The sequence below is a fragment of the Orcinus orca genome, chromosome 9 (assembly GCF_937001465.1).
Source record: "Orcinus orca chromosome 9, mOrcOrc1.1, whole genome shotgun sequence".
Taxonomy (NCBI): domain Eukaryota; kingdom Metazoa; phylum Chordata; class Mammalia; order Artiodactyla; family Delphinidae; genus Orcinus; species Orcinus orca.
Genome location: NC_064567.1, coordinates 74,139,271 through 74,152,833, shown reverse-complemented (window position 1 = coordinate 74,152,833; position 13,563 = coordinate 74,139,271). Strand labels below are relative to the sequence as shown.

The 13,563-nt window shown below is 42.0% G+C and overlaps 1 protein-coding gene across 5 annotated transcripts in view; it reads left to right on the top strand.

Moving 5' to 3' along the window:
• The window catches only part of RAPGEF5 (Rap guanine nucleotide exchange factor 5), a 219,383-nt gene that overhangs the window by 183,317 nt on the left and 22,503 nt on the right, over nucleotides 1–13,563 (top strand). For 4 of the 5 annotated variants that reach the window (XM_033440477.2, XM_033440473.2, XM_033440468.2 and 1 more), the window contains 4 exons: nucleotides 1,529–1,626; nucleotides 5,099–5,221; nucleotides 6,944–7,122; nucleotides 12,245–12,335. In XM_033440477.2, coding sequence (XP_033296368.1) covers nucleotides 1,529–1,626; nucleotides 5,099–5,221; nucleotides 6,944–7,122; nucleotides 12,245–12,335 — 491 coding nt within the window. The remainder of the gene's footprint in view (nucleotides 1–1,528; nucleotides 1,627–5,098; nucleotides 5,222–6,943; nucleotides 7,123–12,244; nucleotides 12,336–13,563) is intronic. The other variant, XR_004486903.2, reaches the window with a different exon arrangement.

Below are 13,563 nucleotides of genomic sequence, written 5' to 3'. Positions count from 1 at the left end.
TGTCTGAAAGCCATGGCATTTGCAGAATGCAAATTCCATAGCAAATGCAGAATGGCTCTTATAAAGTCAGATTTAAGGTATATATGGGCACACAGAGGGTTGCAAGAAATTGTAGCTAAAGAGGGAGGAGATAGAAGAACGTCAGAGCCCGGCCATGACTGCCGACGTCAACGGCCCGACATGACAAATACTACTTATCTTTGCAATGCTGGGCCATAAAGAATGTATTCGAGTATCATTTGTGTACTCTGTATCAAACAGAAATGTTCAAAACAAAATCTGGCACTTGAACTGATTATCTAGAAAAAGAGATGTGGCATATTGTATTTCCAACCATGCTGGGTAACTGGAGGGCTACCTTAGGAGAGGCTGATTATGTCACAGTGGAATAAAGTTGAGTATCACTTTGGTCGATTCCCGTCTGCATCTGGTAGGTGGGGGGAGGACGTTTTTCTGTGAGAAGCCTATTGTGTTATATAAGAGTCCAACTATGGTGGAAAAATGGCCAAAGGACAGGAACAATAGGGGAATAAAATAGAAGTAGAATAGATGAAAAAAAAATAGATGAAAATATTCACCTTTCCTAGTAGTCAAGAAATACAAAGTAAACTGAGAATCTATTTTTGATTTTAGCAAAACAGTAAACTTATTGAAAGGAATGGTGAGCGTTGGTGGGTGTAAGAATTGGAAAGCAGTTTGGCAGCTTGTATCAAAAACTTTAAAAATGTTCCTTCGTTTTGACCTAGGAATTCCACTACTGGGAATCTATCTTAAGAAAATCATCTATAAGCAGCCAAAGATTTATGCACAAAGATGTTGACTTTGGAGTATATATATGGCTGCTGTAATAACAGATCCCATTTATCAAACCCCTGTTATGTGCTGGTCCCTGTGCTAGTATTTAGCATGGTTCTTGCCATCTAATTTATATGACCAAAAAAACTGGAAACCATTAAATGTTCAACAACAGAGGAAAGATTAAATGATGGCATAATAGACAGTTATATAACCAGTTACACATGACATGACATTATAAATAATTTTGACAAGTGGGTAAGTAATTAAAATAGGAATATAAAACCACATAAGGAATAATTACAAATGCATGTATCTATAGTGATTATTAATGCAAACATATAAATAATAATTTTGACCATATGTACATGTGTGCACACACATATTTGCATAAAGATCAGGATGGAAATATACTCAACTGTTACCAATATTACTATCATATGGTTACCTTAGAGTGATGGGATTGTGAATGAATTTTACTTTCTTCCCTAAGCTGTTCTGTGTAAAGAATGACTAAACGTTATAAGAATGAATCGCAGAGGGTACCTCTTTATGGATTCTGAGCATTGATTTTCTGGTATCATTGTATAGCATGTGCAGAACTGAATTAAATCTACTTCACATCCCATTTATTTTTAAATATTTTTCTTTGGCAAATTTCACTCTTTAGATGTACTGTGAATGCCTACTAGGTGTTCTTGTGTTTCTAATTACTCTTTTTTTGTAAATAAAGAAAAGCATGAACTTCAGCCACATGACTTGGCCATCTCCAAGTCCCTTGAAGCATCTGGTCGGATATATGTCTACCGGAAAGACCTGGCTGACACTTTGGTGAGTACCTTTAGCCTTGTACTTGAAACACACAGACCCACACGTCAGACTGAGACCATGTATTTGTATGTTTGAAAATGAATGTTAGAAAAATACATCAAGCTGTTTCCTCCTGTAGTCAACAATACACTTTTCAAACAACACTGCGTTTGCAAATCAAAGGCAGGCCCATCTTTAGGGACTCTCAACCCCTCCTAAGTCAAAGGCTATTTCTCTCTGAGTCCCTCTGAAACAAGGGATTTGAGAGATGTGACTCTTTCTCTGATGGAATCTTAATTCCATTCTTCTTTTTTGGTGGCTATATGGAGGTTAGGCTGAGGAGCGCATCCTGTGTGGATTTAAAGGGAAAGAGACTCTGTCCTTAGTTCCTGTCCACTGGGTCCACTTTGAGTGAGCCATTCCTTTGAAGGAAGGGTGGATGGTTACCCTTCCCTGTGTAAAATGGCACCTAACCGTGCAACGTCAGATGCCACTGAAGTGTAAGCGTATGAAGAAATATAGAACCCACACTGTATGTTATTTTCCGTCCTAAATTTAAGAACACTTACGCCTAACTAGATGATTTGTTGTTGTTCCTAAAAACCTCGGTCTCATGGTTGCTTTCTCAACGGTAGGGTCAGGCCTCAGATCCATTGCCCATAAAAAGTGGGCTGTATCAGGTCGTGATTGTATCATCCAGACTTACGGTCCTGGTCTGTCCCTGGAGTCATCACAAGGATGGGTCTTTCCATCTGGCTCCTGTTGTATATATAATGGAGGAATCTGTATACCATGTGGGTTAACCAAAGCTGCTTATAATAAAAGTATCTTATGTAAAATCATCTGCAAGATATCAAGCTAGCATAATGACATGAGTCACTGTTATCTTCACACTTTCTACCGGACACGTATGTACTAGGTAATTTACATACAGTATGTCATTTAACCTTCCTGCTAACCTTGTGAAGTTCAGAGAGGCTGAGTGACTTACTCTAGCTTCCCACAGCCAAGCCAGGGAGAGGGCTAGGATTTCATTCCAGTTATATTTGACTCTGGAGCTCCTGCACCTTCCTCCTTGTACATCGTGAGGGAGAAAAGGAGAGGGAAACCCTTTGTCTTACTTGGGATTTCCCGTTGCTGGGTGTCCTTCTGCAGGTCACCAGGCCTGTGTCTATACACGATGTAATTCCACCAGTGGAACTTGACAGACAGGATGCTGCACAACATCTTTGAGTAGATAATGAGATTGATGTGACTGCCCGCCGCCCTGCCCCGCACCTTGTGAAGGAGGAGAATCTAATATGCAGTTGCCCTAGGCTCCTGGTGATGGAAGGACCCACGCTCTAATTGTCTCCCACCCCCCAGCCCTCACCCGCCACACACAGACCCCTCATGCGGTTCCCTCGTGTGCGCTCCCAGAGCGCTCTTCTGCTGCGGTCGAGGGCCTCAGAAGAGGAGAGGGCAGGCCTGGGGCAGTGTCTTGCGGGATAAACAGGTGCTGTGGATTCCGAGTCGAGCCAGATGCTATCCTGCACTCGGGTGCTTCCCCCACCAGCTTTTTGCACCACCTAAAAATTTCCCATTGGAATCAAAGTTTAGGTGATTTCATCTCCAAAAGATTTCAGTTGAAATGGAACATTGTATGGGAAGGATAACATGTGAAACCACTCATGTCCACTGTGCTTGTGCATAGCTTAGCCTTCGTGGAGAGCAGGAGTCATAGCCCTGAATGAATGGAATAGAGAAATAGAAAGTGTTTCTTGGAGAGGGCAGTGGACTACCTGAGTAACCAGAGGGCAGTGCCAGGATAAGGGGCACATTTAGGGAGAAAGTAGGAGGGATAAAAAGCCAAGTGAAAATACCCTTACACCTCCAAATTACTAAGCAGGGATCTGTGTTACTTCCCGACTCGTGGCTCTTTGAATGTCTGCAGTGCAGCCTGGTGTCCATCTGGTCCCAATCTAGCCAGACCAATTCCTGAGAAACCTGGGCTTTCCCCCACCTCAGTGTTTGCATGCACATCATTCATTCAGCCCTTACTGAGTTCCACCCCATATCCACACTGCGGGTAGGGGGACAATTTGTACCTAAACCTACTCTGAAGAGAATCAAGTCTGTGGAAAAGCTTGTGAAGGTCTTTTGTCATTTTTTTAAATTAGGAAACCTTTACATAAATATAAGAATTTGAAAATGCTAATAATTTATTTTGCAGTTCAAAAAATAGAGACTAATATTTGGATTCTGAAATGTTCCCTTTATCCTGCTATGGCATTTATTTTTGCAAAGTCCCCTTCTTTTTTTTCCCAAGTCATTAACTATTTTAACGTCACTAGCTGTTCAAGTCAGATGGGAGAATTTATATCTTAATTAGAAAATATCAAATATTTTTAAAAGGTGCCAGATAATTTTAATACATTTAACAGTGACAATAGATTTAAAATTGTGGTGGCATTTAATAATTTTACATCAGATTTTAAGGAAATACTATTATTACCAAACTCATGTCCATTTGTATAGGGAAAGCAATTGATACTTTAAAATAATCATCCGTTGGGCTTCCCTGGTGGCACAGTGGTTGAGAATCTGCCTGCCAGTACAGGGGACACGGGTTCGAGCCCCGGTTTGGGAAGATCCCACATGCCGTGGAGCAACTAGGCCCGTGAGCCACAACTACTGAGCCTGCGCGTCTGGAGCCTGTGCTCCGCAACAAGAGAGGCCGCGATAGTGAGAGGCCCGCGCACCGCGATGAAGAGTGGCCCCCGCTTGCCGCAACTAGAGAAAGCGCTCGCACAGAAACGAAGACCCAACACAGCCAAAAATAAAATAAATTAATTTTTTAAAAAACAAACAACAAAAAAACCAAAAAAACTATTCCCTTAAAAAAAATTTTTAAATAATCATCCACCATGGTATAAATGAAGTAACTTATTTTTTATTTCCTGTTTAAAATTTTTTTTTTTTTGCTTTCCATGGGCATTTTAATAAAATTTGTAAATGTATGTCTGGGATGAGACTCGTCAAACATATTTTCTGTAAAAGCCGTGTCTGTCTTTATTGAAGTGCACTGTGACATTTCTTTTGTTTGTTTTTATACTCACCCTGCTGGCACATTAATTCTTACCAGAAGCCAGAGTGACTTCAGGGCTTTCACTTTCATTATGTTGTCTGCCCGCGGCAGTGTTTTATAATCAGATTTGTGTGTGTGTGTGTGTGTGTGTGTGTGTGTGTGTGTGTGTGTGTGTGTGTGTGTGTGTGTGTGTCGGGGGGAGGGGCAACTCAGTGAAGTATCATTGATCACATTCTACGGCTTCCAAGGCTGTTTGCTAAATTGGTTGTAACTCACAGAAAGTGAACGGACCAGGGAAAATATTAAGTGCGCTCAGACAAGAGTTTTTTTCTAATGTGGGCTTCTAATGCCTTTCGATAGCCAGACAATTCAGTGCCAAATATTTTGGAACTGACAGGATTCTTTTACTTTTGTCTGTCACCTTAGAATCCTTTTGCAGAAAATGAAGAATCACAGCAAAGGTCGATTAGGATTTTGGGAATGAACACTTGGGATATTGCTCTGGAATTAATGAATTTTGATTGGAGCCTCTTCAATTCAATTCACGAGGTGAGTAAGAAGGGAAATGATAAAATAAATGCTTGTGCCAGTATAACTGTGAGTTTTTTTTGAAGAATATTTGTTTGTGACTGGGTTTTAAGAAGATCCATCATCTGGTGATCTAGTTATGCTTTAGGATACCGTGGCCCCAAAATATTTGGGGACTTTAAATATATTAAAAGACTGACCCAAACCTAGGAAAATCAGAATACATGATCATGCTTTATTTGCACCTAATATTGTTCAGTCGGATATTTGTGTTAATGTAGTATAAATATGCTATTTTTTTGTTTGAAAACATGTATTCATATATATATGTGTGTATATATATATACATATATATATATGAAGGTCTAATGGGGTGGAAGAGACATTTTATATTTGATACCTTTGATATTGACATTTTTATTTTTCCACGAGCTTTACAGAGCTTTACAGTACTTATATGAGAAACACATTTATGTATGTACCTACATGCACACACACTCACACATTCCCAAGAACATTCTATACACTTAGACTATGCTGCAAGACTTCAAGTACTCTATTGAAAATTTTGAGATATATTTCAAATTTGTATGCCCATCAACCTCTCCCTTGAGGACAGCTTAAACATTTATAAAACAGTAGATGCGGGGCAACATGCTACTGACATTTGATGAATAAATGTAGCTGGTAGAAAGGCTCACAGGAATCAGGAGATGAAAAACGAGGCAGCTCTGTGCTACAGTATGTTGCATTTACTTTGCTGCGTAGTGAAATGTTTCATTACAAGAAGGCCTTTCCTCCTGAAGAAGGAACTCGTGCCCAATTTAGGGACCCCCAAGCTTCACTTTCACTTTGGAACGTTTTTTAAATGTCCTCATATTTTCTCACTGACAACATTCCAACCTGATGATCTAAATTTGAGCAAGTAGGGAACTCGTTCAAGCTAAATGACTTGTGACTTTGCAAATGGTAGTAGAGTGGGATGTGTTCCTGCTTATGTGCTTATGCAATAGGAGAATGTGAATTACTCCTGTAAAATATACACGCACACCCCTCCGGTTAGAAACACATCTCTTCCACTGCTTTGCATATGGTCAGTCTATGTCACTAGTTACTGGTCTGGCTCGATTTTGTCAGTTTTGTACCTTGTCCTAATCTTGCTGTCTTTCTGTGATTTGACAATGTCTTATGTCAGTGGTTCTCAAAGAACGGGTACCCAGACCAGCATCATCAGCACCCCTGGGAGCTTGTTAGAAATGCAGATTTTGGCCAGAGCACAGACCTACTGACCCAGAAAATCTGGAGGGTGGGGCCCAGCAATCTGTGCTTTAACAGGTCTCCAGGTGACTTGGATTCACACTGAAATGTAAGAACCCTTGTCTAGAGAACCTACCTGTGAGGGTCTAATGTAATGATAGTCATTTGCACTTGAAGTTGCTCATAGAACAAGTTTGGGAAGTTTGGATTTGATTCAGCCTGTGACTTAAACTTTAGAATGTCTGAGGTTTTCACAAAAAGTGTCATCCTTGCATTCTAAAAAATTACAGTTATGTAAGTCTTCTGCGTGAAGGCTTTTCTGGAAGATAAATTATCTTGAATTTAATATATTGTTATTTGTTATATCTAACATGTTATGATATGACAGTGCCTACCTGAAGTAGCTCTTAAAAATGAATCGAATTTTGTATCAACTTGACTCTGTGCTACAACAATAAACAATTGTATGAATACATTGTCTTTCAGCAAGAGCTGATCTACTTCACGTTCAGCAGACAAGGAAGTGGGGACCACACAGTGAACCTGAGCCTCCTACTCCAGAGATGCAATGAGGTCCAGCTCTGGGTGGCCACGGAGATTCTGCTCTGCAGCCAGCTGGGCAAGAGAGTGCAGCTGGTGAAAAAATTCATCAAAATTGCTGCTCAGTGAGTTTCTAGTGGTAAAAAAATGCAGTTCTTCTCCTCTCTTTGAGAGGGTACATTATTTTCCTTGTGATGATAAGAAGGGATGAGATGGCAAAGGGTACTATTGAGTTAAGTGACCAAATGATTGAAAAGGTCTCTTTTTGAATATTTCTCTCTTCGCCTTTGAAGTATTTATATCTTAAAGTAAAGGTCAAAATACTAGACCAAAGCACTCTGCTCTACGCTGTAGAAAAAAGCAGGCAGTGCACACATGCCCCATCGTGCAGCTAAATTACCCTTGTAGCCAGGTAAGCTACAGTAGGTTAGGAAAATGGGGGAAGGTGATGTGAGGGGGGTGAGAACCATTGAAAGTCAGATGCATTTCAAGATTCTGCTTTTGGCTTCTTGATGCCCAGAGTATGAACTTTGCAAACTCCTTAGCAGGCTCTGCACTGTCTGGTCGCACCTGATCTCTGAGCCTCACCCCATGCTGCAGCCACTCTAAATGGCTCTCCCTTTCCCATGCAGACCATCATCCAAGCCTGGACATGTGTTGTTAGCTCTGCCAAGAATGGCCACTTCTACCCAGCAAATTGCTATCCTTCTTCAAGACCTAGGTCATATGTTGCTTCCTTCCTAAAATCATCCCTGACTTTCAAATGCAGGGTCAGCTCTTTCTTACCCTGACCTCCCCCTACCATGCACACGTTTTTTTTTTCCTTTTTTAAAAAACTTCTTTATTACTATTGATTAAACTTACCTTTTTTTTTTTGCGATACGCGGGCCTCTCACTGCTGTGGTCTTTCCCGTTGAGGAGCACAGGCTCCGGACGCGCAGGCTCAGCGGCCATGGCTCACGGGCCTAGCCGCTCCGCGACATGTGGGATCTTCCCGGACCAGGGCATGAACCCGTGTCCCCTGCATCGGCAGGCAGACTCTCAGCCACTGCGCCCCCAGGGAAGCCCTAAACTTACCTTTTTATATAGAATTCCTTCAGTGGACTGTGTTGGCTTCCAAAGACAGGGACCATTTCTAATCAATCACTGTACCTGGGGTGCCTGGTACTGAACTTGGTAAATAGCAGTGACTCAGTAAAGTCGGTTGAATGACATTCTAGTGACTTCCTGGGAGCATCTCTTAAAATACCAGATGAATATTCTGAAACCACTCTTGGGACAGCTTCCCAACAGAAACAGGCAACATGAATCAAAATCTTTCCCAGTTCCTTCTGCCTTCCAGTCTTCCCATTTTTTTCCCTTTGTTTTTCAAAGTAGTTTTTATATCAAACCATTTCTGAGTACATGTCAGTGTAATATATTTAGGAAATATGTATTGATCACTCATTAATGTTTGCACATCCATGCAGGGTATTGTGGGGAAATCAGAGTGAGCCTGCACCCAATCGGCTGGGGGATACTTTCTATAACTCAAATGTCTAATTTTCAAAATAGACCCTGAGGGTGCCCTATTATGAGATGAATTTCTTTCAGGGGCTTTAGAGGATGGGAAGCTTATATGCCAAGGGTGTGGGAAAGGAGGATTAGAAAACCATTTGGGAGAAAGTAGCATTTTGAATTCTGGGCATGAATTCAAAAGAGCACACTGTCCGTGGAGGTCAGACTCATGAGAGAGAAGCAAAGCAGTTCATTGGAGGCAGAGAGCGTGTGGTCAGAGAAAGGAACCTCATCCAGTTTGGCCAGAGCAGAAGGTATTTGTAAGGAAGTTGTGGGAGACTGATCTAAAAAGGAAGATGGGACCAAATTGTAAAGGATGTTGAATTTCAGAATGAAAAGTTTAGACTGAATTGAGAAGGTGGTAGGGATTCTTTGAAAGTTTTTGTGCAGGAGATGGATACGATCCAAGTTGTCCCTCAGGAAGGTAGATCTGAAAGTAGCACATAGACGGAACTGCCGGTGAGGAGACCCCAGAAGCAGGATATTTTGTTTACTTAGGTGAGAGATAATGGCGGTTCCTGACCTGGTGTTTGATGTGACTGGTGGTGGAAGGAGAGATAGATAACAGATATGCCTAAATCTTGGACTGCTTTTATGATGAATGCTCCTTTTTTGTTTGTTTGGCCAGTACATTTTCTATAATAGCCTGTGACATTCTTAAATGTGAGGCTCTTTGGGATCAAAAACTTTCTTATAAATGCCAGTTGCTTGGTGAAATGGGACATGAATGTCCTAAGGAGTAAGATGATACCACATAGCTTAGTTCCCAGTATAAGATTATATCTGTCCTCAGGGAAATGAAATATGTATATTCACATCTTCTCCATATGGCCCCATGCTCTTGAATTGTTTGCTGTACTGGTCTCTATCCCTGGCCCATAGAATAGAATGCCAACAGAAACACAAAGTTAAATTCTTCATAATCATACTGGTAGGAATAGCCAAGAGAAAACAATCATGTCGGTGATCAGGAAATGTCTTCCCTGCCTAAGGCATCCTATTTGCATATTCATGTTTCCTTCCTTCTTACCAGTCCCATCCCCCCACCTCTGTGGGTTGAGTGGATTTTATTTCCTTACACAAAGGAGTGTTAGACTGACACTAAACTGGAATGTTTTAGTGTCAGTCTGTTCTTACCTTGAAATGAACGGACCTTGGTAAAGGAAGATTCCAGATGGGAATGGTAACCCATATTTGTACTGTATCAATTCGTCTTATAGAGAAATCATTTCTATATTAATTCTTTTTTTCTTTTTACAGATTCAGATGTTAGGTATATGTGGGTTTTTGTTTTTTTAATTTTAGGTATGACTAAAAAAGAGATCTGAACCAGGAAAATTGTTTATGGGGAGATAAAAGATAAAAAGATGAGACTTATATCTAAGATTTTGTGTAGATAAATGATTCTGAATACGAAGAAGAAGAATAAACTTTTTATAATGACTAATAATAAAATGACTTCCCCGAAAAGTCTTGTTTTCAGCTCCGGCAGTTGCTATCTGAAAGGTTTGCTGTTTACTCTGCATTTGAGTGATGGGCAGAATATAAAAATATCTGGTGGGCCATGACAGAACCAGTGGGGCTTCCATCATGCAGTAAGGTGGGAGGACTGGGACTAAGGGGAGGGCATCCAGTGCCTCTGGCATAGGGATGGGGCACTTCTCGCTGACCTCAGCGTCTTGGCGGGGGAGCCTGGCATCATCTCATCAAGAGATGGAGCTGACTCAAGTCTCTTCTGGCTGGTGTGAACTTGCCAGGGTGTGATGAGACAGAAGGGGCGGAATGAGGGAAGAGAGTGGCGGAAGGGAAGCAGAGTTGTAGTGCTGATGCCTTTAGGCACCAGTTTCTCAGAAACAGGAAGATTTCTGAACCACAGACCAGGGAAGTGTCCTGTTTGTTTGTTCATGGACTATACCAAGCAGGGTCTACCCAGGAGACAGTTGGCAGAAACCAGCGAAAGGGGCCAGTTAGACTGAATTTCAGGTCCTCTTGCCTACCGGGGAACTATAGGCAGAGTCCAAAGCTGGACAGGAAGACTGAAAGGAACAGACCATGCCTAGTGGAGACTCAGGAGTGAGGGGCTTGCAGGACTGTGTTCACCCAGGTATTTTGGACACTAGGTGCATAGGCAGCAGTGCCTTTCCTGGTTCCCCTGTTAATGGAGCTAGAATTTCCAAAATGCTCGCAAATGGCTGACCCACGCACAGCTGTACTGGGCAGTGTCCAGTCCATGAGGCTGGCTCTGGGAGCAGGCAGGTTTAGGCAGGACCGGCCAGGGCGCAGCCACCTCTATATATTACCACTTTAAGAGCCGAAAACAGTTTCCTGGTTCTGAATCAATGCTCCTGTACACACCTGTGCGACTGGAAATCAGTATAGTTTTGAGAGACAGAAGTTTTTAATATGTGTTGAGAACCTTTAAAGTCATCATAGCTTTTGATCAATCATGTAATGACTGGAAGTCTAACTTAATTTTAGAAAATCATAAATACAGTAGGAAGTTTTTTTCACAGAAGGCATTTATTGTAGCATTTTACGTTGATTTGAATTGTATTGAATTGAAAATAGATTAAATGTCTACAAGGGAATAAGTAAACAAATTATGAAATACGTTTTTGATGAAGTGTTCCATAACATTAATGGTAACAGTGAAGAATCCGTAATATATTATATAACATGGTATAGAACTGAGAACTCGGGATGCAGAGTTGTATATACAATGTTCCCAAATTCCATTTGAGACATTGATGGAGATGTCATGGAAGAGATGACATGTGAGGGCAGCTCGATCAACACACACTAGGGACTTTTTATGCCTCTGGCTTACTGCTAAGCACTTTCATCTTTTTTCATATTATTAAGTCAGGGTAATTTTTAAATTTTTAAATCTTTCCTCAGAGAAGTCATTTTCTAATACATCCCAGATTAAGGAATATCTGGAATTCACAGGCTGTTCCGGCCAACCTGGAGGCCCACCCTCCCTCTGCTGTATCAAGCCCCTCTGCTGGCTTTGAAAATTAATGGAGTTTTGACTGATTAAGTTGAAGGGCAAGATTGACGTTCTGCAGAGCATATAACCTTCCAGAGTGAATGGAGCTCAACATGGTCTTATTTTGCATTTTATTTCCTTTATTCCTTAAATGAGAGATGTGAGTCAGCGTCCCCATAATATATGCCGTATTTTAAATACATACATAACATAGTAGCTATTTTGTTGAGAGCAAAGAAAATATGTCTAAATGTAACGGGAGAGGGCCCTGTGAGGTAAGAGGGTCTTGTTTCTCAAAAAAGAAAGACAACATACAGATTAAAGATACAGAATCAGGGGCTGTTCTAATGAGTATGGGATATATACAGAAATATGAATGTAAGAGCTTTCAGTTAAAACTGTCAATGCATCCAAAATAGATTTTTAAAAGGGAGGAATCTTTTGAAGTATCCAGAGGGGATCAGGAACACAGATCTTTTCCTAAAGGTAAGGAAGCATTTGGAATCCTTTCATTTGTGTTGAGGGGATACCGCCCCATCCGACAGGGACAGTCGAGACTGTGTAGGTCACAGAGCAGAGTTCAACCCTGCCCTAGAGGTTGAACTCTGTGGCCTGGGAGAGTCTTGGCAGCTTTATCTTTTGTGATCATCTGGTGAAAGGATGTTGCCTCAGAGTGCCTTCTGCTTTCTTTTATTCCATAGCTGCAAAGCCCAGAGAAACCTGAATTCTTTCTTTGCTATTGTGATGGGTCTCAACACTGCTTCTGTCAGCCGGCTGTCCCAGACCTGGGAGGTGAGCCCTGGGGGTCCATACGGAGGGTGGAGTTGGGGAAAAATAAAACTGAACGGGAAGTGGTCCAGCTAACAGTCTTTATTTAAAATAAACGGTTTAAATGAGACATGTAGCACTAGAAAAAAATGTTAAAAAATTAGTGTCTCAAGTCGTCAGGAGCTATTTTCATCAAATGGTCTTCAAAATGGTTCTATAATATATATGAAAGAAACACAACTTGTAAAATGCTTCCCAGCTAGAATTAGTTTTCTGCTTTTCTCCCGTGATGGCATGGTTACAGTTCCCTGTTGGTCATTTCAAAAGCTCACCTGTGTGCCCAGAAGCAGATTTGCAGAGATGCTGATGAATTTAAGCTACCAGTCTTCTCACTTGTGGGGCCTCTGGCAGTATGTTCACGTGGATGATGGATATCGTTACAAAATCTGCGGAAGTAATTTTGTATTCCTTTTTCCTAAAGAGGACTCACAAAATGTTTTAAGTTTCGGGCCTCCCCAGTCCTGGCTCTGCCTGTCAGGGCTGTACGATGAAGGCTGTTTGGGTTCGAGGTGGGACAGGGCCACTCAAGCTAGCGCACGTTCTGAAACGTGGACTCTGAGGGTCTGCGTGGGAAGAATGGAAACTGGGGTGTCCCTAAATGTAGCCAGACACGGATGTAGGGCCCTCTGCCTCCCCCATGACCCGACGCCTTCTTTCTTTGGGCTTTCGTTTCTTTCTCTCTCCATTCGCTACTGACTGTGTACCTAATTCCCCGTACCATTTCTCTCTCTCGTCCTTTCTCTCTCACCGTCAAGTCTTCTCCCTTACGGGTGCAGCCTGCTGTGGCTCGCCGCGGCTCCCTCGGCCTCTCCCCACCCTCTCAGCTTCAGCTGTTCTTCCTGCCTACCCTGCACTCTTCATGGTCCCCCGTTCACACTCCTGCAGGAGAGAAGCTGACAGGCCGACTGTTGTTCTTCTCACATTCCATCTCAGCGACGGTCTGTGGGCAGCTTTGGGGTTCACCTTCTTTCGTCGGGGGCCACACTCTGATGGAATGCGCGGTGGTGACCTGAGGGTCAGGGTCAGTGCTCCTTAAAGGGGTTCAAAAGAAAAGCGACAAAAGGCTTGCATCTCTGGTTAAGCAAACCAGATGCGCACACACTTCACGAGATTCAAGGAGGTGGGCAAAAAAAGCCACAGTTGATCAGAGCAGGAGGAAAACAAGTGGCTAGCAAGGGTCCGGGGAGGAGAG